The sequence below is a fragment of the Oncorhynchus gorbuscha genome, linkage group LG02, assembly GCF_021184085.1.
Source record: "Oncorhynchus gorbuscha isolate QuinsamMale2020 ecotype Even-year linkage group LG02, OgorEven_v1.0, whole genome shotgun sequence".
In the NCBI taxonomy this organism is placed as follows: domain Eukaryota; kingdom Metazoa; phylum Chordata; class Actinopteri; order Salmoniformes; family Salmonidae; genus Oncorhynchus; species Oncorhynchus gorbuscha.
In genome coordinates, this window is record NC_060174.1 from 18,355,555 (window position 1) to 18,383,289 (window position 27,735).

Consider the following 27,735-nt stretch of genomic DNA (forward strand, 5'->3'; position numbering starts at 1 on the left):
GCCAGTTGAGTTATTTAGAGCACGGAGCATGATCCTGGAACAGGAGGATGAAGCTAGTAAGCATTAGAAATGTTCTCTTTATCGTTCCAGGTCGTCCAGACTGGGAAAGTATTCTTAATCTTAACACTAGCTTGTTTGGTCTGAAACAGATTGACAAATCATGAGAATTTGAATAGCAATGAAAGACATTCATTCCAGCAGTCAAGCATTGCTAGGCAACAGTAGCCTTGACAACACTACTCTCTTCTGGCTCAAGCAAGTGTGAGGAAACATGCTAACATACAGTAAATTTGTGCTTTATATGAACTAAATACTGCACTCTGACCCACAAAACTAATTTGCTAGATTCATGATAGTGTTGTTAGACAAAGCAAGGAAAGTGAACTTCAAAACATGATGAATACTACTGTTCAAAAGTTTGGGGTCACGTACAAATTTCCTTGTTTTTGAAAGAAAACATTTTTTTTGTCCATTAAAATAACATTAAATTGATCAGAAATACAGCGTGGGCATGGTTAATGTTGTAAATGACTATTGTAGCTGGAAACTGCAGATTTTTAAGGGAATATCTACATAGGCGTACTTAGGCCCATTGTCAGCAACCATCTCTCATGTGTTCCAATGCCACGTTGTGTTAGTTAATCCAAGTTTATCATTTATCAAGGCTAATTGATCATTAGAAACCCCTTTTTCAAGTATGTTAGCTCAGCTGAAAACTGTTGTTCTGATTTAAGAAGCAATAAAACTGGCATTCTTTAGAGTAGTTGTGTATCTGGCGCATCAGCATTTGTGTGTTCGATTACAGGTTTATTAGAATTTGCAGCTGTTGTTGGTAAATAATTAATCTGCTAGCTTCTGACATGATTTACTACAGCTAGAAAGAGAGTTGTTGATGGGTTACTAAAACAGCTCTATCTACAGATTGGTAGACACTACTCCTAATCCGTTTTTCAGATTGACAAGCAGAGAAGTAGGGCAAGATTTCATACCTCTGATGGTGGTTGTTTGAAAAAATTTGGCAGAAAATGTGTTTTGGTAATACAGTTACTAAAACAGCTGTACCGTAAGATCTGTAGTGAATGTTTTGGTTCCGCAAACAGATATGAATAGCAGAGAAGTAGAGGAAGATTTCATACCCTCTAACTTTTTGTCTAAATTGTTGGGGTAGTGGTCAAAACGACAGTTGTTTGCAAAAAAGTTACAGAAAATGTTGATGTGGTTACTCAAACAGCTGTAACTTTTATCAGAATATAATTTTTGTTCCAAGTATTTTTGGTCTGAAATTCTCCATGTTATTCAGGACATCACAGGTATTATTATTCAACTAGACCCATGTCATCTCCTTCTTGGTATTGTTCCTGTGGATATACTCCAATCCTCTCCATTTAAATTGATAGATTATCTTTCAGTAGCAGAAAGGAAATAAATGTGTAACAAAATGCCGGAAAAATAATCATGCACCCTCAAAAGATATGTGGTTAAGTCTATACAGGGAACTTGCTGACTTGGAGAGAATTACATCAATCTTGCAACATAGGCAGCATAGGTATGAAGGTGTCTGGTCAGTACATATCGTACTGGTCTTATTCTGTCATTTTATTTCTGTTATTTTTCTGTGGCTTTATACAAATTGAATTCTTATTTAGACTCTTGAAAGATTTTTTGTAAAAACAGCAAAGATATATTGTGTATTTATTGTACAAGTTCATTATGTGCTCTTGAATAAACATTAATGAAACAAATATATACATATTTTTTAGACGATGATGTAAACGCTCAAACTTTTTTCTAAGTTGTTGCAAAGTGGTCAAAGTAGCTGATTTGTGTCAAAAGTTATATTATTGCATTTACGGAGAATGTCAGTTGGAAGTGATGATGTCACAATAGAGAGCTTTAGAATTTTGAGGAAATGCCATAACAAGCAGATGGAGGACAAAAAAAAATAATAACGTAAAAAGTATCAAATATATTAAGGGTTGTCTACAAGCAACTCCATTGAGACCATTCCGCACATTATAATGTTTGAACGGCGTTTCTAGCTTAAACGGTGTAGGCCGAGTAGCGTGCTAAAAAAAGAAGAAGAAGTACCGTATGTTGAAGATTGAAGCTGGGGTTTTGCTGCACAAAAGTGTAATTGGTTTCTCATATCGCAAAGGTTGACAGTCCTATCTAAATCCACTTAACTTTGCTGAATTACATCCCATGATATTTGCAAAACATTCATAGCAGATAAGTCTTTTTTTATTTAACAGTTAAGAACAAATTCTTATTTACAATGACGGCCTACCAGGGAACAGTGGGTTAACTGCCTTGTTCAGGGGCAGAACAACAGATATTTATCTTGTCAGCTCGGGGGATTCGATCCAACAACCTTTCGGTTACTGGCCTAATGCTCTAACCACCCCGAAGTAACCAATTTGAATAAGCCTGCTCAGAGTTATGTCAAGAAGTAACGGTAACCACAAGGCCAATGAAATAAGTATTTGTTTTAAAATAAGATTCTGTCAAATACTCTAGGCTTGAACTGAGAGCTTTATTTGTAGTGATCATACTGTCATAATCTTGTTGCTCAGATTTGCTACTATAAATGGACATGCGGGCTCCTGTTGTCTTCTATACGTTTAATATCGTATGTCATCTTCTATTACTATTGTGTGTGTCTGGTTCCCACCTGCCTGCCTGTAAACTTCACTCCTCTAGTTTCCTTGACATTTTAAGGGGGAAGTGTTGTGAGTTTGCTCGTTTTCATCTGTTGCTTTGCCAAAACCCAAATTCCTAAGTGTCTTCCTGGCATGGAAGCATTTTCTGTTTCTCCTGCCAAAAAAATAAGAAAATCACTACATCACTCTTTTAGTCTGAGACATGGGGGAATCCCGGCCTGCTGATAGTGACATACTGTAGGTGGAATGGAGCCTTGGTCAGGATCTTACTGTGGGTTGTCACTAGTTACCACAGCCACAAAGTAATAAACCCTGCCTATTTTTACAATTTATCTTCTTAATCTTAACCTTATGACTAATCTTAAATAAAGACTAATAAGCTCATTTTTGTTTTTATGAATTAGTACAATATAGCCAATTTTAACTGTGGCTGTGGTAACTAGTGGAAACCCTTACTGTGGGAAGAGCCATGTCATTTGTCCACCAATAAAATCAAATGTATTTATGTAGCCCTTCTTAGATCAGCTGATATCTCAAAGTGCTATACAGAAACCCAGCCTAAAACCCCAAACAGCAAGCAATGCAGGTGTAGAAGCACGGTGGCTAGGAATAACTCCCTAGAAAGGCCAAAACCTAGGAAGAAACCTAGAGAGGAACCAGGCTATGAGAGGTGGCCAGTACTCTTCTGGCTGTGCCGGGTGGAGATTATAACAGAACATGGCCAAGATGTTCAAATGTTCATAAATGACCAGCATGGTCAAATAATAATAATCACAGTAGTTGTCGAGGGTGCAACAGGTCAGTTGGCTATTCATAGCTGATCATTGAGAGTATCTCTACCGGTCCTGCTGTCTCTAGAGAGTTGAAAACAGCAGGTAGCACGTCCGGTGAACAGGTCAGGGCCAGGAGACACTGTGGCCCCATCCGATGATTCCCCCGGACAGGGCCAAACAGGCAGGATATAAGCCCACCCACTTTGCTAAAGCACAGCCCCCACACCACTAGAGGGATATCTTCAAACACCAACGTACCATCCTGAGACAAGGCAGAGTATAGCCCACAAAGATCTCCCCCACGGCACAACCCAAGAAGGGGGGCGCCAACCCAGACAGGAAGACCAAGTCAGTGACTCAACCAACTCAAGTGACGCAACCCTCCTAGGGGCGGCATGGAAGAGCACCAGTAAGCCATTGACTCAGCCCCTGTAATCGGGTTAGAGGCAGAGAATCCCAGTGGAGAGAGGGGAACCGGCCAGGCAGAGACAGCAAGGGTGGTTCGTTGCTCCAGTGCCTTTCCGTTCACCTTCACACTCCTGGGCCAGACTACACTCAATCATAGGACCTACTGAAGAGATGAGTCTTCAATAAAGACTTAAAGGTTGAGACCGAGTCTGCGTCTCTCACATGGGTAGGCAGACCATTCCATAAAAATTGAGCTCTATAGGAGAAAGCCCTGCCTCCATCTGTTTGCTTCGAAATTCTAGGGAGGCTAGCACTGGAGTAATATGATCACATTTTTTGGTTCTAGTCAGGATTCTAGCAGCCATTTTTAGCATTAACTGAAGTTTATTTAGTGCTTTATCCATGTAGCCGGAAAGTAGAGCATTGCAGTAGTCTAACCTAGAAGTGACACGCATGGATACATTTTTCTGCATCATTTTTGGACAGAAAGTTTCAGATTTTTTAAATGTTACGTAGATGGAAAAGAGCTGTCCTTGAAACAGTCTTGATATGTTCTTCAAAAGAGAGATCTGGGTCCAGAGTAACGCCAAGGTCCTTTACAGTTGTATTTGAGACGACTGTACAACCATTAAGATTAATTGTCAGATTCAACAGAAGATCTCTTTGTTTCTTGGGACCTAGAACAAGCATCTCTGTTTGTCCAAGTTTAAAAGTAGAAAGTTTGCAGCCATCCACTTCCTTATGTCTGAAAGACATGCTTCTGGCGAGGGCAATTTTGGGGCTTCGCCATGTTTCGTTGAAATGTACAGCTGTGTGTCATCCGCATAGCAGTGAAAGTTAACATTATGTTTTTGAATGACATCGCCAAGAGGTAAAATATATAGTGAAAACAATAGTGGTCCTAAAACAGAATATTGAGGAACACCGAAATTTACATTTGATTTGTCAGAGGACAAACCATTCACAGAGACAAACTGATATCTTTCCGACAGATAAGATCTAAACCAGGCCAGAACCTGTCCGTGTAGACCAATTTGGGTTTCCAATCTCTCCAAAAGAACGTGGTGATCGATGGTGTCAAAAGCAGCACTAAGGTCTAGGAGCACGAGGACAGATGCAGAGCCTCGGTCTGATGCCATTAAAAGGTAATTTACCACGTTCACAAGTGCAGTCTCAGTGCTATGATGGGGTCTAAAACCAGACTGAATCATTTTCGTATACATTGTTTGTCTTCAGGAAGGCAGAGAGTTGCTGCGCAACAGCCTTTTCTAAAAATTTTGAGAGGAATGGAAGATTCTATATAGGCCGATAGTTTTTTATATTTTCTGGGTCAAGGTTTGTTTTTTTCAAGCGAGGCTTTATTACTGCCACTTTTAGTGAGTTTGGTACACATCCAGAAGATAGAGCCGTTCATTATGTTCAACATAGGAGGGCCAAGCACAGGAAGCAGCTCTTTCAGTATTTTAGTTGGAATAGGGTCCAGTATGCAGCTTGAAGTTTTAGAGGCCATGATTATTTTCATCATTGTGTCAAGAGATATAGTACTAAAACACTTGAGTGTCTCTCTTGATCCTAGGTCCTGGCAGAGTTGTGCAGACTCAGGACAACTGAGCTTTGAAGGAATATGCAGATTTAAAGAGGAGTGCGTAATTTGCGTTCTAATAATCATGATCTTTTCCTCAAAGAAGTTCATAAATGTATTACTGCTGAAGTGAAAGCCATCCTCTCTTGGGGAATGCTGCTTTTTAGTTAGCTTTGCGACAGTATCAAAAAGGAATTTCGGATTGTTCTTATTTTCCTCAATTAAGTTGGAAAAATAGGATGATCGAGCAGCAGTAAGGGCTCTTCGATACTGCACGGTACTGTCTTTCCAAGCTAGTCGGAAGACTTCCCGTTTGATGTGGCGCCATTTCCGTTCCAATTTTCTGGAAACTTGCTTCAGAGCTCGGCTTTTTTCTGTATACCAGGGAGCTAGATTCTTATGATAAATGTTTTTAGTTTTTAGGCGTGCAACTGCATCTAGGGTATTGCGCATGGTTAAATTGAGTTCCTCAGTTAGGTGGTTAAATGATTTTTGTCCTCTGGCGTCCTTGGGTAGACAGAGGGAGTCTGGAAGGACATCAAGGAATCTTTGTGTTGTCTGTGAATTTATAGCACAACTTTTGATGTTCCTTGGTTGGGGTCTGAGCAGATTATTTGTTGCAATTGCAAACGTAATAAAATGGTGGTCTGATAGTCCAGGATTATGAGGAAAAACATTAAGATCCACAACATTTATTCCATGGGACAAAACTAGGTCCAGAGTATGACTGTGACAGTGAGTAGGTCCAGAGACATGTTGGACAAAACCCACTGAGTCAATGATGGCTCCGAAAGCCTTTTGGAGTGGGTCTGTGGACTTTTCCATGTGAATATTAAAGTCACCAAAGATTAGAATATTATCTGCTATGACTACGAGGTCCGATAGAAATTCAGGGAACTCAATGAGGAACGCTGTATATGGCCCAGGAGGCCTGTAAACAGTAGCTATAAAAAGTGATTGAGTAGGCTGCATAGATTTCATTACTAGAAACTCAAAAGACGAAAACGTCAGGTTTTTTTTTGTAAATTGAAATTTGCTATCGTAAATGTTAGCAACACCTCCGCCTTTGCGGGATGCACGGGGGATATGGTCACTAGTGTAGCCAGGAGGTGAGGCCTCATTTAACACAGTAAATTCATCAGGCTTAAGCCTTGTTTCAGTCAGGCCAATCACATCAAGTTTATGATCAGTGATTAGTTCATTGACTATAATTGCCTTTGAAGTAAGGGATCTAACATTAAGTAGCCCTATTTTGAGATGTGAGGTATCATGATCTCTTTCAATAATGACAGGAATGGAGGAGGTCTTTATCCCAGTGAGATTGCTAAGGCGAACACCTCCATGTTTAGTTTTTCCCAACCTAGGCCGAGGCACAGACACAGTCTCAATAGCTGAGCTGACTACACTGACTGTGCTAGTGGCAGACTCCACTAGGCTGGCAGGCTGGCTAACAGCCTGCTACCTGGCCTGCACCCTATTTCATTGTGGAGCTAGAGGAGTTAGAGCCCTGTCTATGTTGGTAGATAAGATGAGAGCACCCCTCCAGCTAGGATGGAGTCCGTAACCTTCCGGTTACTGGCCCAACGCTCTAACCACTAGGTTACCTGCCGCCCCTAAATGTTTCTAAAATCCCCTATGGGGAAAATTAAATGTGGAGAAGTTTAATTTATTTGCCAAAGAAAACAAGTGATAAACAACAATACAGATAAAATCAAATAAAAAAAATGTAAACAGTGTGGTTGGAAGCCCAATATACAATACATAAATACAAAAGGTTTGTTAAAACAGATAATTAAACCTACTAATTATAAATGTATGATCAGTAATCACAAGAATTATTTTTTGTTGTTTTGTTTAAATGTGAGTGTGTAAGAGTTAAGCTATTTGGAGGAAACACTTAACACAATATATTTACAATATTTGTTACTAGCGAATACAATAAAGTTGGATTTTTTTTACATTTAAAGATCATTTGTAATAATTTAATCTGGAACCATTCAGAAAATGTGGCAATGCCTGAGTTGGCTTCATTAATTAGTGAATCAAAATTATTGTGTGATAAAATCAAATTGGTATCCTCAGCAAAGAGAATGGGAAGTACGGTAGAAGACACAGCAGCAAGGTCATTGAAATAGATTAGGAATAACAACGGTCCAATTATCAAACCCTGTGTCACGCCGTTGGATATCTTGGCCTTGGTAGATGCACATCTGTTTGCATAAACAAATTGTTCTCTATAATAAATTATATGTATAATCATGAAACACGTAATAATGCAATTTATAAAGTCATATTTCATGATCAACCGTTTCAAACGCTTTGGATACATGTAAAAAGATGCCCAGAGCGTATTCATTGTTAAGGGCTGTAAATATTTTATCCAGAAGATGCAAAAGAGCCATATCTGTGAAGTAGTTTTTACGAAAACCATATTAGTGTTCATATAGAATGCAGTGTCGATTTAAATGTTTCAACATTCTCTTATACACCTATTTTTCTAGGATTTTAGAAAAACACGGTAGTACAGATATTGGCCGATAATTTGTAAAAAGATCTTGGATACCCAGTTTTATAGATGGGGATAACTTTGGCAATTTTCAAATCTTTAGGAACAATATCATAGATTTGGTGAAGATATAGATTAGAGGCTCAGTAATCAAGGAAGATACTGATTTCACCATAGAGGCACCACTCTCCTCATGACCTGCTGCTGATATCTTTAAGTTACCAATTACCTCCATCACCTCCATTACATCAGGAGGGTCAAACTGAGCAGAGAAGGGAAATGTCCCTTAATATAATCCAAGGGATTTCCATTAGTATTTTATTTTTGTTTTTATTTTTGTATTTATTTTAACCACTTTTTCTCCCCAATTTTGTGGTATCCAATTGGTAGTTACAGTCTTGTTTCATCGCTGCTACTCCCGTACGGACTCGAGAGTGGCGAAGGTCAAGAGCTGTGCGTCCTCCGAAACACAACCCAACCAAGCTGCACTGCTTCTTGACACAATGTCCACTTAACCCGGAAGCCAGCCACAGCAATGTGTCAGAGGAAACACCGTACACCTGGCGAGCGTGTCAGCGTGCACTGTGCCCGGCCCGCAACAGGAGTCGATAGTGCGCGATGGGACAAGGTCATCCCTGCCGACCAAACCCTCCCCTAACCCGGACAACATTGTGCCAATTGTGCGACAGAGCCTGGACTCGAACCCAGAATCTCTAGTGGCACAGCTAGCATTGCAATGCATACCTTAGACCACTGCGCCACTCAGGAGGCTCCATTTCCATCAGTTTTGCTAATTTTCTTTGACAGAGAAGAACTCACATTCACAAAAAAGTTATTAAATTCACATGAAATAACATCAGGATCACTATAGGTCTTATTTCCAAAAATAAATTGAGAATTGAAATGTTTCTTTTTCAACTGTTGATTGAGGATTTTCCAAGTAGTTTATATTATTTAGGATTTCTTGGAATTTGTTAGTCAAATATATTTTGGGGGATATCCAAAGTAGGTGAGTAAATTTGTTCCTATACTTTGTTTTCAGATGTGTGAGGTCCTCTCTTACAAAGAATTTAAAATGTTTATGAACAAAAATTGACACTCATCCTCCCACTCTTGATGTTCTACACTGGTGAACAGCATTATAAGGAGACATATCATAAAGCATGGTTGTCTCTTCAGTCAACCATGTTTCTGAAAGGGCAACAATGGAGAGTTTTAGAAAAACTGCAAAAGTTAAAGTGAAAGGTAGGAAATAAGCATTTCTTGGAATTAGATAAAATGCTATAAAGGTTGTTAAATTTCTTAACATTATATTAATCACAAGTGATAGACTTATTTCTGGTCAATTTCAGGAAGTTTGAATCAATCATTATATCTATTGTTGGCTTAATTAATATCTAATGGGTTAAAGACCATGTTATCAGGGTTGATATCCTGCCCAACTAAGAGAGATACACAGTCGGAATCATCCAGAGAGTGAAAAGGAAACATAGAAGTGCATGCCTCACATGTCCAATACAACCATACATTTGTGTTAGTTTTATCAATAGGGGTGCACTTCTCATGGAATGCACATTGACACAGTCCACATAACACCACTGAAGACTTCGAAGGGTTATGATGTTTTGAGCAATGTGTGTTTTTGGTCATGAGGTTAGGTGAAACACATGAACAAATTATAGTAAATATACAGTGCATTCGGAAAGTATTCAGACCCTTGACTTTTTCAACATTTTGTTACGTTACAGCCTTATTCTAAAATGTATTGCCCCCCCCAATCTACACACAATACCCCATAATGACTAAGCAAATGATTATTTAAATGTTTAATTTGAGCAAATGTATAAAATAAATAAATATCACATTTACATAAGTATTCAGACCCTTTACTCAGTACTTTCTTGAAGCAACTTTGGCAGTGATTACAGCCTCGAGTCTTCTTGGGTATGACGCTACAAGCTTGGCACACCTATATTTGGGGAGTTTCTCTCATTCTTCTTTGCAGATCCTCTCAAGCTCTGTCAGGTTGGATGGGGGGCATCACTGCACAGCTATTTTCAGGTCTCTCCAGAGATGTTCGATCAGGTTCAAATCCGGGCTCTGGCTGGGCCACTCAAGGACATTCAGAGACTTGTCCCCAAGCCACCCCTGCGTTGTCTTGGCTGTGTGCTTAGGGTCATTGTCCTGTTGGAAGGTGAACCTTCGTCTGAGGTTGACTTGTCTCCCAGTCCCTGCCGCTGAAAAACATCCCCACAGCATGATGCTGCCACCACCATGCTTCACTGTAGGGATCGTGCCAGGTTTCCTCCAGATGTGGTGCGAGTCTTTAGGTGCCTTTTGGCAAACTCCAAGCGGGCTGTCATGTGCCTTTTACTGAGGAGTGGCTTCCGTCTGGCCACTCTACCATAAAGGCCTGATTGGTGGAGTGTTGCAGGGATGGTTGTCCTTCTGGAAGGTTCTCCCATCTTCACAGAGGAACTCTTGAGTTCTCCGAGAGTGACCATCAGGTTCTTTGTCATCTCCTGACCAAGGCCCTTCTCCCCCGATTGCTCAGTTTGCCCGGGTGGAAAAAAGGTTAAATAAAAACTGGTTTGAGGTTTCATTCCATCAGGACTATGTTAAAGCAAATAGTTAGTAGGCTACTCCCTATGTCCGATTTTTCAAAATGACTGAATTTGGGTGCTTGATTGAAAACGCCCCAGATTCCTTTAAATGTATAGTAAGGAGATCATTGGATTACGATTTTTCTGAATTTTGACCAAAATAATTTATGGCTGCCTTTGCAGATCAGATTTAAGATTTGGGTGACTTTTCGCATGGTTTGTGGAAGAGGTTGGTGGAAAGTACATGTGACACGCTCTGAAGGATTTTGTTGTTAACGGGCTCAATAAAGGCAGTGTTATTCTCTCCAAGGCGGCAGGTAGTCTAGCGGTTAAGAGTGTTGAGCCAGTAACCGAAAGGTTGCTGTTTCAAATCCCTGAGCTGACTAAGTGAAAATCTGTTGATGTGCTCTTGAGCAAGGCACTTAATCCTAATTGCTCCTGTAAATTGATCTGGATAAGAGCATCTGCTAAATGACTAAAATGTAAATGTAGGTAAGAAGTTGAGAAATGTGACAGAATACCATGTAGTCAAGGCCAACACCATTGGCCAGCTTTCTATAAGAGGGCTATTAACGGTGGTTATCTAAACTGAACAAAAATATAAATGCAACATGTAAAGTGTTGGTCTCATGTTTCATGAGCTGAAATAAAAAATCCCAGAAATGTTCCATATGCACAAAAAGCTTATTTCTCTCAAATTTTGTGCACATATTTGTTTACATCCCTGTTAGTGAGCATTTCTTATTTGCCTAGTTGGGCAGGATATTTTTTGCCAAGCTAATCCATCCACCTGGCAGGTGTGGCATATCAAGAAGCTGATTAAACAGTATGATCATTATGCAGGTGCACCTTGTGCTGGGGACAATAAAAGGCCATTTTTAAAAAATGCAGTTTTGTCACACAACACATTGCCACAGATGTCTCAAGTTTTGAGGGAGCGTACAATTGGCATGCTGACTGCAGGAATGTCCACCAGACCTGTTGCCAGAGAATGTAATGTTAATTTCTCTACCATAAGCTGCCTTAAACGTTGTTTTAGAGAAGTATGTCTAACCGGCCAGACCACGTGTAACCACACCAGCCCAGGATCTCCACATCAGGCTTCTTCACCTGCGGGGTGGTGCTGAGTATTTCTGTCTGTAATAAAGCCTTTTCTTTTGGAAAACTCATTCTGATTGGCTGGGCCTTGTTCCCCAGTGGGTGTCTCCCCCACCCATGGCTGCACCCCTGCCCAGTCATATGAAATCCATAGATTAGGGCCTAATGATTTTATTTTAATTGACTGATTTCTTATATGAACTGTAACTCAGTAAAAAAATTGAAATTGTTATATTTTGCGTTTATATTTTTGTTCAGTACAGTCTGAAAAAGGCCTCCCAAATGTCCAACTGTATTCTGAGCAAAATGGAAATGATGTCAAGAAGTGGTCCGTAGTAGATACAGTGGGGAGAACAAGTATTTGATACACTGCCGATTTTGCAGGTTTTCCTACTTACAAAGCATGTAGAGGTCTATCATTTTTTATCATAGGGACACTTCAACTGTGAGAGACGGAATCTAAAAAAATAATAATAATAACATTGTATGATTTTTAAGTAATTAGTTTGTATTTTATTGCATGACATAAGTATTTGATCACCTACCAACCAGTAACAATTCAGGCTCTCACAGACCTGTTATTTTTAATTTTTAGAAGCTCTCCTGTTCTCCACTCGTTACCTGTATAAAAGACACCTGTCCACACACTCAATCAAACAGACTCCAACCTCTCCACAATGGCCAAGACCAGAGAGCTGTGTAAGGACATCAGGGATAAAATTGTAGACCTGCACAAGGCTGGGATGGGCTACAGGACAATAGGCAAGCAGCTTGGTGAGAAGGTATCAACTTTTGGCGCAATTATTCAAAGATGGAAGAAGTTCAAGATGACGGTCAATCACCCTCGGTCTGGGGCTCCATGCAAGATCTCACCTCGTGGGGCATCAAAGATCATGAGGAAGGTGAGGGATCAGCCCAGAACTACACGGCAGGACCTGGTCAATGACCTGAAGAGAGCTGGGACCACAGTCTCAAAGAAAACCATTAGTAACACACTACGCAGTCATGGATTAAAATCCTGCAGCGCACACACGGTCCCCCTGCTCAAGCCAGGGCATGTCCAGGCCCGTCTGAAGTTTGCCAATGACCATCTGGATGATCCAGAGGAGGAATGGGAGAAGGTCATGTGGTCTGATGAGACAAAAATAGGAGGAAGAAGAAGGATGAGTACAACCCCAAGAACACCATCCCAACCGTGAAGCATGGAGGTGGAAACATCATTCTTTGGGGATGCTTTTCTGCAAAGGGGACAGGACGACTGCACCGTATTGAGGGGAGGATGGATGGGGCCATGTATCGCGAGATCTTGGCCAACAACCTCCTGCACTAGCAGTGTATCAAATACTTGTTCTCCCCACTGTATGTTGGAGAGATCCCTATACACTTCCGAACTCAACTAGCTCTTTTCTGTCCATTACCGGTATAAATATACACTGCACATTTCAAACGTTACCAATGCACAATTTCAATGCTCTGTACTGGTCTTGTTTATTCTTTATTCTTTGTTTATTCTTTAGGAGACTATAGTTGAGTATTGGAGCACCCATTATGTGAGGTGGCAGAGACCCTTTATCCCTTTGGAATTAGACCCTTAGCGCTTTCCTTATCTCTTTGTCCTGTTTGTTCAGACCTTGCAATCTTCCACCCTCACCCCTCCCTCAGTCTCTGTGCCAGTAGGTAAGTAAAGGATTAACCCAATAACTCATCATTCGTCCCTTATCCTTCATTTAAACCGTCTGTCCACTAGATTGGCTTCATGACAGCTCCCAACTCATCCAGTTTCATCTAGCCTACACCAATAACCGTAAGGTCAGATCACTTATGGGTGTCCATTGCTTTAGTTTGAAGCCGAAAGACATTTGAGAGGAAAGTAATGTAAACAGGTTGCAATGATAAAGTGGTTGACTTAAGGTTGTGGTTCACATTGTGTGTAGTGTAGTGAAGTTACTCAATTCGCCCTGGCCGTTCACCACTAGTGGGTTGCGTCTACCTGTGATGCAAAGTAGCTTGTTTGCTCTACAATGCTTACCACACTACACATCAGTATTGCATAACACAGAGAAAATATAATTCCTATGTGATCAGGCTTGTTTTTTCTGTCCATGGCTAGAAACCTATTTTTCGGCCCGTTAGTCTTGGCGTTAGAAACTGAATTAGTCACGACATCTTCAGCAATTATACCATCACATGAATCATAGACATAAACAACATAGTCCCAAAGTTGTTGATATAATGGTGATTCATATGATGCAACGCTTCAATGTTCCCTATTAACATTCAGAATGATAAATGAATGACCTAACACATACAGTCCCAATCAGAATGATGAATCAATGACCTAACACACAGTCTTCATTCCTTGCTGTATCTTGCCATTTCTGTGGAAAATCACAGGGGTTGACACCAAAAAAGGCATTTGAAGCAGAGGAACCACAAACACCTCCCCCAACTAAATGTATTTTGTTAAGGAACAGGAAACCAGTTTGCTGTTCTGCCATGGTCTGTCTGTCATGGAATATTTCCAAATATAGGGAAGCACATTGTGTGCACCATTGTTGAAAACCACTGTCGTGAAGCTTAATCACTGGCTTATGAAATGTTATTGTGAAACATTGGGTGCAGCAACTTGGCATAAGATAAATAATTATGGTGCAATGCATCCGACTGTTGGATGATTCATCATGTCTGTTTAACTTGATATTATTTTAAATGTAATATCAACATAGCATTTTTGGTCCATAGCCTGTAATCTTACATAATATTGAGTGAGTCGATATTGAATGACTCACCTCTACTAATAAAACTGCTCATCTTGTGGTTATTTCTTGCACGTCTTCTGAAACACAAGCCCATGGAAGTGACAAGTTTTGCCAGTGCCGTTTTTCTTTTGCCAGTGAGTAGAGAAGCATCATGAACACTATCATGGCTGGAGTCATAGGCCTAGGGTCAAAAGTAGTGCATTGTAGTTATAGGCTAGCCAGGGTGTCATTTCAGAGGCAACCTAGTCTGTTCAACACCTGCTTGGAGAATGTGTCTTCATATCCCTGTCAGTGTGTGCTATTGATTCGAAAACACTGTGTTAAGCTTATCTTTTTTTCTGACCTAGATGTGACCCAGGTCTTATTCAATCGAAATGTAGACCTTTCCCCTTATAGCATGTGCTAGGTCTTTCTAGCTTACAGTCATGCCAAGTTTGACATGCCTTCTTATGAATTGCTGTGGTGTGAGTCATTTGAGAATAGTACAAAAAGATCATGGTCATCCTAGAACATGCTCTGCATAGAAGTCATGTAAACCAGGCCTGTTCAGTCATGAGTGCCATAGATTTCCCCCTTATATTTGCATTTCTGACTGAAAAAAAGATGCCTGACTTATGGGTCGTTCCACGAATAGGGTACGTTTTACGTTCTTTAGACAGCAGCGTAGCCTAGTGGTTAGAGCGTTTGACTAGTAACCGAAAGGTTGCAAGATCGAATCCCCAAGCTGACAATGTACAAATCTGTCGTTCTGCCCCTGAACAAGGCAGTTAACCCACTGTTAATAGGCCGTCATTGAAAATAAGAATTTGTTCTTAATTAACTGACTTCCCTAGTTAAATAAAGGTTTTTTAAAAGTATGTTAAAAAAAGGATCAAATACATCTATCCTCTAACTCAGCCATACTCATTTGGATCCGTAACCAAGACAGACCCCCCCCTCCCCCATTTTTTTTTTTAACAGAAACAGAAAACGTTCAGGTTTGAACAAACATAAGACATGGGTAATGTGTAGAATTGCAGGAAATTAGCTTAAAAACTTCAACTTCAACATTTTCCCTTCACTCAATGGCATAATGTATTATTATTATATTATTATTATTATATTATTATATATTATTATATTATAATGTGTAGAATTCAGGAAATAAGATTTGGGTAAAAAAAAAAATTAAGGGGTATGAATGCACTTGAATATATTTTTTTATGTGATTTAATGATTTATTACCATTTGTCCCTCAGGTTTAAGGTCAATCCTGTAACATTTTAATATGGTAAAACAAACTATCTAAATCAGAACAAACATTGAACATCTAATTGTCAAATCAGTGTGAAAGCAGTTCGCTGGTTCTACCCTTTTTGGTTATTTTCTGGTGTTTTGTTGGGAAAACTGAGTGTGTTGAGCATAACACGTAGTGGGCACACACTTAGTGTGTTGTGAAATCTGTACTGAATGTATTGTAATGGTTTTTTTTCAATTGTATAAATGCCTTAATTTTACTGGACCTCAGGAAGAGTAGCTCATGCCTTGGCAGCAGCTAATGGGGATCCATAATAAATACAAATAACTCGTCAACCCTGCTACCCATAGATAGATTGGCTAGAAGTCTTTTTTTTAATTGTTATGTTTTTAAGGGAAATATGGGCCTCCCAGGTGGCGCAGTGGTCTAGGGCACTGCATCGCAGCGCTAGCTGTACCACCAGAGACTCTGGATTCGCGCCCAGGCTCTGTCGCAGCCGGCCACGACTGGGAGGTCCGTGGGGTGACGCACAATTGGCCTGGCATTGTCCAGGTTACGGAGGGTTTGGCCGGTAGGGATATCCTTGTCTCATTGCGCACCAGCAACTCCTGTGGCGGGCTGGGCGCAGTGCGCGCTAACCAAGGTCACCAGGTGCACAGTGTTTCCTCCAACAGATTGGTGCGGCTGTCTTCCAGGTTGGATGCGCGCTGTGTTAAGAAGCAGTGCGGCTTGGTTGGGTTGTGTTTCAGAGGATGCATGACTTTCGACCTTCGTCTCTCCCGAGCCCGTATGGGAGTTGTAGCGATGAGACAAGATAGTAACTACTAATAATTGGACACTAATTGGGGAGAAAAAGGGGGTAAAATTCAACAAAAAAGAGAGGGAAATATAGAAAATAGTTTATCTATGTAACACACTTGTTACTATTTTTACTTTCTCTTTGAATACTTTTTGAATTTGACACATCAACTGAAACCAGCATGTAGACTGTCTGCAACCAACCAACCATATTGGCTAACTGACATGAGAAACAATGTTGAAGCAGTGGCTAAAGCTTTTTCTCACGTTCGTCTCTTTCCCACAGGCCCTGGTAAAGCCATTACGGTGTGGTCCACATAGAGATTTCCACCACTTCAGCCGGTAGTGCCTAAGTACGGCACTCACAGGGACTCTCCACGGGCCTTCCCTTCCCTGCACAGAGAAACAGTACTAGAGACTTCTGGCTCGAGCTGTGGACAGTGTCTGAGTGAATGTTTCATTGCTCTAAGAACCCCTCCCGCTCTTCGAGGACCTAACTTACCTACCCATCAAGAGAGCGCTCCTGCCGCTGAGTTAGCTGGTCAGGCATTTCATCCAGCCCCTCAGCATCAGGACTTAGTGAGGCAGCAGCCCCCACCAGCCCCTGTGTCTGGAGCTATTCAGGGGGAGGAGGGGAAGGAGACCCCCAGCCGGTGCATCACTTTCCCTTGAGATGAAGCTTCAAGCCGTGATGGAGAACCTGCACAGGCAGCAGAGGGCAAAGTTGCTGATGGAACTGGAGCAACAGCAGCTGCAGCAGCACGGCTCTCCGCAGGGTCACGGCCGGACCACCGCTGGCGTTGGGGACCAGCTGATGGGAAGCCCCACCCCGGAGTCAGAGCACGCCCAGATGGCGGCCTTGGCAGCCATGAGGGCGGTGGCGGCCGGGCTGCAGAGGGCCTCAGACAGCCCCATGTCAGAGCGCAGCAGCGGGGGAGAGGACGAGGAAGACGAGGATGATGACGAGGAGGAGGAAGGGGAGCAGTACAAAGATATGATGGGCTCTGAGGAAGAGGAGATGATGTGAGTAGGACTGCCACATGCTTATACATGCTTATGCCTGGCCAGTATCCGATAGGTCGCTAGTTTGAATCCCCAAGCCTTGATCAAGGCACTTAACCCTAATAAATCACTTTGGATAAGAGTGTCTGCTAAATGACTAACCTTGAAAGTCTGACTGGGTGCTTTGCTCTGGTCTAGGGTTTCGTTTGACCTTTGTAAGTTTATTCAAATGTTCCCAATCTTTACCTTTTAGCCTAGCCGATATACTGTCACGCAACACCTTTTTAAAGTTTCAATAGTGTGTTAGCTAGCTTTCCATCAAAATAATCATTGTCCTCGTTATTTCACGAGTGCTTACATAAGTTTTATTTAAATGTTTTACCTTTTATTTATACAGGTCAGTCTATTAAGAACAAATTTGTATTTACAATGACGACCATGTCCAACACATCAATAAACAACAATTACACAACACATATCTATATACTCATCATTTACACAATACATATCTATATACTCATCAATTTCACAATACATATCTATATACTCATCAATTACACAATACATATCTATATACTCATCAATTACACAATACATATCTATATACTCATCAATTACACAATACATATCTATATACTCATCAATTACACAATACATATCTATATACTCATCAATTACACAATACATATCTATATACTCATCAATTACACAATACATATCTATATACTCATCAATTACACAATACATATTTATATACTCATCAATTACACAATACATATCTATATACTCATCAATTACACAATACATATCTATATACTCATCAATTACACAATACATATCTATATACTCATCAATTACACAATACATATCTATATACTCATCAATTACACACTACATATCTATATACTCATCAATTACACACTACATGAAAGCAAATGCAAAACATGAAAATCAAAACACAATAATATGAAACAAACACATTCTTTAGTAAAAAGGCCCTCTAACATATGCCTGAATTGCCCTAGAGGCACCAAATCCAGCAGCTTTAAGGACTTTTGGAGATCATTCCAAGTCACCCAAACACCAGTACATTGGTAAATACCAGTTTGTGTACTGTGTTGTAACGTGGCTGGCATGGCTCTTTCTCTCGGCTGCAGAAAGCAGAAGTGGGATGAGGAGGACTTTGAGGGGGAGATGGAGGAGGACTATGAGGACGAGCTGGTGGACGAGGGGCTTCCCACGGGCCGGGAGGCGCTGGCCCTGCTGCTGCCCCACCGTCAGCTGCACGCCCACTCCCAGCTGCTGAAGCAGGCCCGGCCTCGTACCGGGACCCGCCCAGACCAGGAGCCCAGAGTGGCCATCCTCCCCCCACACGGATCCCACAGCCAGCTGGGCGGCCAGGACCACGGAGACTGGACTTACGAAGAGCAGTTTAGACAGGTAGGGGGGGGGGTAATAGTGGGTAGGTACATGTAGGTAGGTATACTCAGTTGTATGATGTCATCATACACAGCAGGGGTGACTTCCTGCTTCCAGACATCAACGGAAGACAATATTTGCCAAGAAGGCCACTAAGCTCTTCAGTTCGGCTCTCCAATTTGAAACCTCCCTCCCTTGAGGCATGCTCACATTGGAAAGGGTCGTAGGAAATTTGAATGCTGTTGATGTAAGCAGGAAGTCGCCTAGCTGTGTATGATGTCATATTGCTGAGTCTACCTTTAACCGTCCTTAGCAGGCTCATATTTACTGTAAACACTGCATTGGTTTTGATATGGTTTGGAGACCCTGTTGAAATTGTTGTATAGATACAGTGGGATTGTTTTTATGTGAAGGATTTCCGTTGTGAGAAGCTGTGTTCGAGCATAGCGATATGGCTATGTTGAGGTGGACCAGAAAGAAGAGAACATAATACACTGCATACATGTATGTTTCCATTGTAGCTAATGCTAAAGGTTAGGTTAGCTATTGATAAAGAGTAGTGAATTTCATTATTTAAACATAAATTATAATTTCTCTTGTGTGAAAACAAAGTTCAACCAACCACAAAATATACCTAGCTGCTATATGCACATTTTACATAAGCCATCCTCTGTAAAATGCTGCCACAGGGTATTTTTTTAAATAGGGAAATACAAGTTAAATGTTTGCTACACATATTGTCATTTTTACACATACTTCAGAAGTTATGTAATAATGACAATATAGTTTTGATACTTGCGTATTTGGTGAAATTATTTAGTACATGGTTCTCTGTGTTGAGACCCAAGGCAAAATGTATGGAATTGGGCATGTTCTACCACATGTTATCATGACATGTCAGCGTTGCCGTAACAATCTGAGTTATATCATGGTTACCCCAGAATCTATATTATATTGTTGACAGTTATATAATCAATAACTGGGTGGTAGGGAGCCTAGTGGTTAGAGCGTTGGACTAGTAAATTAAATGTTGCAATATCAAATCCCTGAGCTGTCAAGGTAAAAATCTGTCATTCTGGCCCTGAACAAGGCAGTTAACCCACTGTTCCTAGGCTGTCATTGAAAACATGAATTAGTTCTTAACTGACTTGTCTAGTTAAATAAAGGTAAAAAAATTTAAAAAAGAGAGTTCCATTCAGATAATTTTACGCAATCCAATGTTAATGACTCTGCGGAATTCAGTTTATTTCTCTGCATAATTCCCCCCCCACACGGAACTCTGTAACTCAAACTTTATGTATTTTCCACCTTCATTTTTATGTTAAACAAACACATGTTAAATGTGTTTTCTTGTTGATAGTAGCTGAGTAGAAGTGCTGTGATGGTCTGGCGTGTGCTTCTCCATGGGGAGGAAGGGGTTAAGACTGTACCATTTATTTTGGGCAGGTGGGTGGAGGCAGTTGGAATGTGCCTGAGGGAGAGTGCTAATCTGGCCATTCAGGATCCAGACCCTCTCAGAAATGTTGCATGTCTCTATCAGTCTGTCAATTGGAACCATTCCAACAGAAATGTAAGCCCTACATTAAAAACTAGACATTCAGGTAAGTGCTAGATGACAGCCAGTGTATAGCTGCCTTTAGCCAAACCTGGCCATGTGGAAAGGTCAGACTAAATTAGCCCCCATGTGGTGGGGACGGAGGTCTGATTAAAAATGTGGTCATCAATTAATCAAAATTGAGGCGAGGCAGGTTGCCAGTAGCCACTGATAGAAGATATCTGCCGGCAGCATAAGGAGGCAGCTGAATTACAAAAAGGATTCGTTGGGTGGATATCAAATTATACCAGCAGTGGATACTTTTTTGCCAACGAAACTGATTTGCCCCTGGTAGAGTGCCATTTGAGCTGTGTTATTTTAGTGACACCCATCCCTACCCCCTGGCGCCTGTACATACACCTGCCCCCTGATATTTTGTTATGGCAGCACTTCTTTTATTACTACCCGGACCTCTTTCCATTCACTGTTGTTTACTCCATCAAACACATGAGGGAGGATCTTTTTCTTTTTTTGTAGGCCTACATGTATCTGTTACAGTTCAACATCTGATAAGGCAGAGGTCATCATACCCGTTCGTTATCACAATAACATGACACGAGAATCTGGTGCTTTCTGGGCTAGCCTACTTCCACTGATCAGCACTGTCCAAAATGTCACCCTATTTCCTATTTGTGGTGTGTGTGTGTGTGTGTGTGTGTATATATACGTATATATATATATATATATATATATATATATATATATATATACACACAGTGCATTCGGAAAGTAATTAGGCCCCATTATGGGAATAAACCCCATAATGACAAAGCAAAAACAGGTTTTCATACCTTTTTAGCAAATGTATGAAAAGGACATTCAGAGACTTGTCCAGAAGCCACTTCTGCGTTGTCCTGTTGGAAGGTATATATTCGCCCCAGTCTGAGGTCCCAAGCGCTCATAAGCAGGTTTTCATCAAGGATCTCTCTGTACTTCGCTCCGTTCATATTTCCCTCGATCCTGACTAGTCTCCCAGTCCCTGCCACTGAAAAGCATCCCCACAGCATGATGCTGCCACCACCATTCTTCACCGTAGGGATGGTGCCAGGTTTCCTCCAGACGTGACTCTTGGCATTCAGGCCAAAGAGTTCAATCTTGGTTTCATCAAATCAGAGAATCTTGTTTCTTATGGTCTGTGAGTCTTTAGGTGCCGTATGGCAAGCGGGCTGTCATGTGCCTTTTAATGAGGAGTGGCTTTCGTCTGGCCACTCTACCATAAAGGCCTGATTGGTGGAGTGTTGCAGAGATGGTTGTCCTTCTGGAAGGTTCTCCCATCTCCACAGAGGAAATCTGGAGGTCTGTCAGAGTGACCGTCGGGTTATTTTCTGCAATGTAACTAAATGTGGAAAAAGTCAAGGGGTCTGAATACTTTCTGAATGCACTGTGTGTATATATATTTATCTTTTTTGGGGGGGTGCTAGTTTAATGTGTATTTTATATCTTGTTATACAGGGCGCATTTGGAAAAGAGACCTAGGTCTCAATATGTCTTCCCTGTCAAAATAAAGGTTAAATAATAATATAGTGTACTACTTTTGGCCAGAAAGTAGTGCACTGTATAGGGAATACAGTGCCATTTCTGAAGCAGCTTGGTGCTCAATCACCAGAGGGTAAACTCTATGTTTTACCTCCCATGTTTAATTTACAGTCTTGTTTGTTGTGTGGCTTTACCCCCTGCAGCTCATTAACCCTGCGGCTAGTGTGAAGACTTACATATTCACCTCTTGTATTTTGTTTTAACACCTTGAAACATGTACAAATTATTATCACAGCATGCCGTGCATTCAGACCTCTGTAACAAACATGTCCAACTCTAAAAATGTGAGGAAATAAATTGCAAGCTGTTTTTACCTACAGAGAAATACTCCAGTAAAAATAATTGCATCTTAATTGACAATCCACCAGGCCCCTACTTTTATAGCACAATTCCAGACAAAACCTCAAATTTTGGGCCTTTTAGAATAACAATTACCATGTTCCTCTTTCCTGAATTTGACTAACCACAACAGTAATTTTGTTGAAGGGGAATCTGTTGCTCATCCACAAACGAGGCGGAGAGTGTTGACCTCCCCACTGTCCATTGCCTACCCCTTCTCCTTTCATTACACATTCATCCTCCGGCTATAAAACTCCAAAGCAGAAAAGACTTTGATGTACCCTGTCCTGTTTTTTAAATACAAACAGCAGGTCAGATGTAACACAGATGGACAGTAAAGAGAGTATCTGTTTTAAAATGTATCGCACTCATTATTATCAGGGAGTTGGTATTAAATATTGATTTGCACGCACCAACACACGGAATGGGGGAGAAGGGCGTTGACCCCAGGAAATGCAGGATGAATTGGAGACAATGCCACAAAGTGACACTTATTGGGATTACTCGCCAGCGTGATTCTGCTGATACTACTCCTATATCGATGGCATTCCTTGATGTTAACTCCTGAAATGTGTAACCTATACAGTGGATTCTGAAAGTTTTCAGACCCCTTGACTTTTTCCACATTTTGTTGTTACAGCCTAATTCTAAAATGTATTAAATCGTTTTTTTCCCTCATCAATCTACACATAATAACCCATAATGACAAAGAAAAAACTTTTTTTTTTTAAATGTTTGTAATTTAAAAAACAAAACAATCATGGCATACCCAAGAAGACTGTCAAGGGTTCTTCAACAAAGTACTGAGTAAAAGTTCTGAATGCTTTTTTGGTTTTTGCAAAAATGTCTAAACCTGTTTTTGCTTTGTCATTTTGGGGTGTTGTGTGTAGATTGATGGGGGGGGGGTTTCATCAATTTAGAATAAGGCTGTAATGTAACAAAATGTAGAAAAAGTCAAGGGGGCTGAATTTTTTCCAAATGCACTGTAAGTGGTACATCCTTGTATTACACAAAGTATTGCTCAAAATGTGACTCAAGCCTTTTTCTATTGGTGTAACCACTGTAAAACAGTTTGCCTCTGAAACCATGTAGCCTAAAAGGATTCGCTCGTACAAAAGAAGTCAATTGGCCTGATATATAGTGCCCTCCGTAATTATTGGGACAGTGAAGCATTTTTTTTTATTTTGTCTCTACTCTAAAATTTTGAATTTGAAATCTAAAAATGACTGAGGTTAAAGTGCAACTGCTTTAATTTTAGGGTATTTTCATCCATATCAGGTTAAGTATTTTTTTTGTTAATTGTACATATTCCAATAGAAATTAATGGTAAATTATGTATTGTATCAATTTGGAGTCACATTTATTGTAAATAACAATAGAATATGTTTCGAAATACTTCTACATTAATGTGGATGCTACCATGATTACAGATGATCCTGAATTAATCGTAAATAATGATGAGTGAGAAAGTTAGACGCACAAATATCATACCTTCAAGACATGCTAACATCTCACCATTACAATAATAGGGGAGGTTTGAATTTTGGGGTGATATTTGTGAGTCTAAAAATGTTTAACTCCTTATTCACAATTCATTCAGGATTATCCATATTCACGGTAGCATCCAGATTAATGTAGAAGTGTATTGAAACATATTCTATTCTTATTTACAATAAAAGTGACTCCAAAATGACACAGTACATTATTTATCATTCATTTCTATTGGGCACAAAATCATCTGAAACAACCTAATTATACAGCAAGTGTGTAGAGTCACAAGCTTGATGTAGTCACTGTGTGCTACAAATATGGGACCAAATACTTAACTTTTGACTACTTTAATACACATATAAGTGAATTTGTCTCAAAGCTTTTGCTCCCCTAATTTGGGGGGACTATATACAAAAAGTGCTGTCCTTTATAAAACGTGCTGTCCTTTATAAATTAAAGCTGACAGTCTTCACTTGAACCTCATTGTTCGATATAAAATCCCAACTTTTGAACTATAGAGCCAAAATAATAATGACGGAGGACACTGTAAACGAATAAAATCCAGACTTAAGCAAAGTCAGTGATGTATTGCATCCAGTTCTCACAGCATTTATTTGTGTGATCATTTGTATGCAGTGCATGACAGATCATTGGAGGATATGCTGAATGTCTGTTGGAAAATTCTGTCGTCAAACTATCGGCCATGAAGTGCCCTGGGGAACCTTTGGGTGTGTGACAGACTTTGTTTTAACACAAAGAAAGAACAGGGTTAATGGAACTAGGCATCCCATAAAAACAACGGCTTAAACAAAACAAACAGTGGCATGGGAAGACCTATTAAAGTCTTCCTGATGAGTCAAGGAGAAACAGAGGGATGTAACTAAAGGGTGTGGGAGGGAGCGAGGGAGAGAGAGAGAGAGCAGTTTGAACAGCAGCCAAGCAGTACAAGTGCAGTGAATACTGGCTTTTGGCTGTGAAGTGGAGTGTTTTAAAGTGTCCAGTATCTAGTTGCTTTGCAGCTGATGTCAGAACTGTGCAGCCAAGGGGATTCTGGAAATTGGCAGGCGCTCAATATGGTGTTGAAGGGGGGTAGCTAGTTGCAGGAATGTAAACAATGATTGCAATAAAGGTCAGCATTTATTTTTCTCTGTTCCCATTTTGGCATTTGGCCTTTTTTGTATAGTTTCAAGGCATCTACATAGTGTCTTTAGTTATTTGGGAAAACCTAGCTTTGTATTTATTCAGAAAGTGATTTGATTTAACCGTGACTTGTCAACTAATACATTGTCAGGGAGTGGATTGAGATTATACAACATGAATTTGCTTTATTGGCTAAAGCAACAAAAAAATAACGAAATATGTTTGACGTTGCTAGACTGAGTCCAACCTCTCAAACCATATATCTTTCTTTGTGGATGACCTGCGTCGTTTGTTGTGTCTAATCTGTACATTTCTATACAAGGCTCAAGCTTCTTACGGTATGAAAGACTAGAATGTAACCTTGTGCCAAAATACTCTGGTAAAAATGTGATTACTATTGAATGGTTACTATTGAAGTGTCAACAAACAAAGTTATGACGTCTATGAAAGAAGTCATCTATAGAAACATCCATATCCTTACAAAGACCATGTTTGTGCTCTGTCGCCTTGAAATAGCTTGAAACAGTTTTGATCCTATCCACTTCTGAAAGATGGTTAGGATTCAAGTCACAACAGTGGGCATTGTCATGACTCCCCCTGGGGTGTATTCATTACGCTGATTCTGTTGCAAAACATTTACTGCCATTTACTGCAAACTGAAAATGTTTTGCAATGAAAAAATTTGTTTCTATTTGACAAATTCAGGTCGGTACCACAACATGGCAGCTGACAAGGAGAGGACAATTTTATTTAATTTAAAAAAATATATATATATAACCATTATTTAACTAGGCAAGTCAGTTCAGAACAAATTCTTATTTACAATGACGGCCTTTCGACGCTGGCTGGGACAATTGTGGGTGCCCTATGATCAAGGGTTAGCACAGGTTAAAAGTTTTACCCATCCAACCTATTGATCTGGATGGCCCGGCCAACACAACCAGGGCAGATGTCACTAGTTACCACAGCCACAAAATTATGGCTAAACCCCACCTATTTTGACAATTATCTTAATTAATTCAAATCTGGTTTTAAACTTAACCTTAACCACACTGCTAACCTTATGAAGGACATTTCATAAATTTATACGATAGAGCCAATTTCGACTTTGTGGCTGTGGTAACTAGTGTTAACTGACCAGGACATCTCCTTCCCTAAAGAGCCACATGGAAAGGGCTGCTGAGGGTGTGGGGGGCGTGACCTGGGCTGTCGTTATCCATCACCCTCATAGCCAAGGTTATCAATCATTCTGATTGACACTCTGCTAACAACCAGAGCCTTTCTCGCCAGACATGTCTTCTGTTCCCTTCAGATTGTCTGCCGGTCCTGTTTGGTAACACAGGCACTGGGACCAGTTTGTTTGGTTAGGTGATGTTGTCTTCTTAGAGCCTGTTCTTGTTCGTGCCAATCAAACATTTCCCCATCCACTCACATTGCTCACATGTGAAACTGCAGCTTGCTCAAAGTTCCGCCCTACCTTCTTTGGCATTTATAAACTTAATACTATTCATTAGACTGTGTAGTTAGGTTAGGCCCTTAATACATCGTCATACAGTTAGCAATCTAGACGCTCTCACAAGCTGCCAACTGTTCCACATTCTTATCAAAGTCTATACAGGCTGTATGTACTGTAAGAACAGCTGAGGTTAGTGGGAATGGGATACATGTGTCATTGAATAGTGTTCATTCTATTTCCATGTCTTGTATGTATCGTCAAGTGGTGTTCACTCTATTTTCACATCAACTGTAAATATATCCAATGAAAGACATGATTATTACTTTGACGTTGGCCCTATGCAGGATTCCTTCATTGACTCCATTAATTGACAGAATTCAAACATATTACACTTGCTATGCTACCCTTTGCATTGTGTATCACCATATTACTCTTAATCCAAGCAAAGCAGTTCGTTGTTATTTTTTTCCAATCCTCTCCTCTTCAGTTCTTAGAAAATGCTGCAATACTCACTGGGAGGAACAGCTTTGTTTTTGCTTCTCTGAGTATTTGCTTACGTCTAAATCTTTTGATACTGTCCCAACCCACTATCCATTAGGTGAATCTTGGATTATGAAGTCAGGAATTCAGTCAGGATGTGTAGCTTTGTGGGCGACCCAACCAAATTCACATAGAATGTGAGTTATAGATCTGTCATTCTGAAAGCAAGTCTGTGAAGCTTCCCATTCTTATGTTTAGTTTTTGATTGTTTTACTTTCGGTTTTGTACACCAGCTGAAAGTACAATATTTTTGGTTGTTGAAAAGATATGTCTTAGCTGTTTAGATGGTACAATGACTCTCTACACTATACTTCTTTTGCTTGTTTGTCACATAAACTAAAATGACACTAAATATTTTTATTTTAGCAACCAGGAAATGGGGGAGCGATTTCTACATGGTGCACCTTTTTAAAAATGTGTTGTGCCATGTTCAACAGTGGTTCTGTCTCTAGGTATAGTGCTCAGGTAGCCTAGTGGTTAAGCGCATTGTGCCCTTGAGCAAGGCACTTAACCCTAGTTGCTCTGAATAAGTGTGTCTGCTAAAATGTAAATGTAGAAAGGCTGAATTTGTTTTCAGGTTTGAAAACAAGACAAAATGTCTTTGAAGAGGTTTATGTATTTGTTTTCTCGGTAAAAGTACAGATAAATCTCAAATGAAAATTTCAGAACATTTTCTCAGCTATTCGACATTTAAAATAACGAACTGGTTGTGGTGTGAAGGTTGGTAATGTGTTACAACAGTATGATGTATGGGGTGTAGAAAGAGGGTAGAGACAAACAGGGAAGACAAAAAT

General features: G+C 40.3%; 1 protein-coding gene across 2 annotated transcripts in view; it reads left to right on the forward strand.

Moving 5' to 3' along the window:
- Positions 1-27,735, forward strand: part of arid3a (AT rich interactive domain 3A (BRIGHT-like)) — a 61,629-nt gene that overhangs the window by 21,438 nt on the left and 12,456 nt on the right. For both annotated transcript variants that reach the window (XM_046303353.1, XM_046303347.1), the window contains exons 2-3: positions 16,711-17,447; positions 18,584-18,866. In XM_046303353.1, coding sequence (XP_046159309.1) covers positions 17,098-17,447; positions 18,584-18,866 — 633 coding nt within the window. In that variant the 5' untranslated portion in view covers positions 16,711-17,097. The remainder of the gene's footprint in view (positions 1-16,710; positions 17,448-18,583; positions 18,867-27,735) is intronic.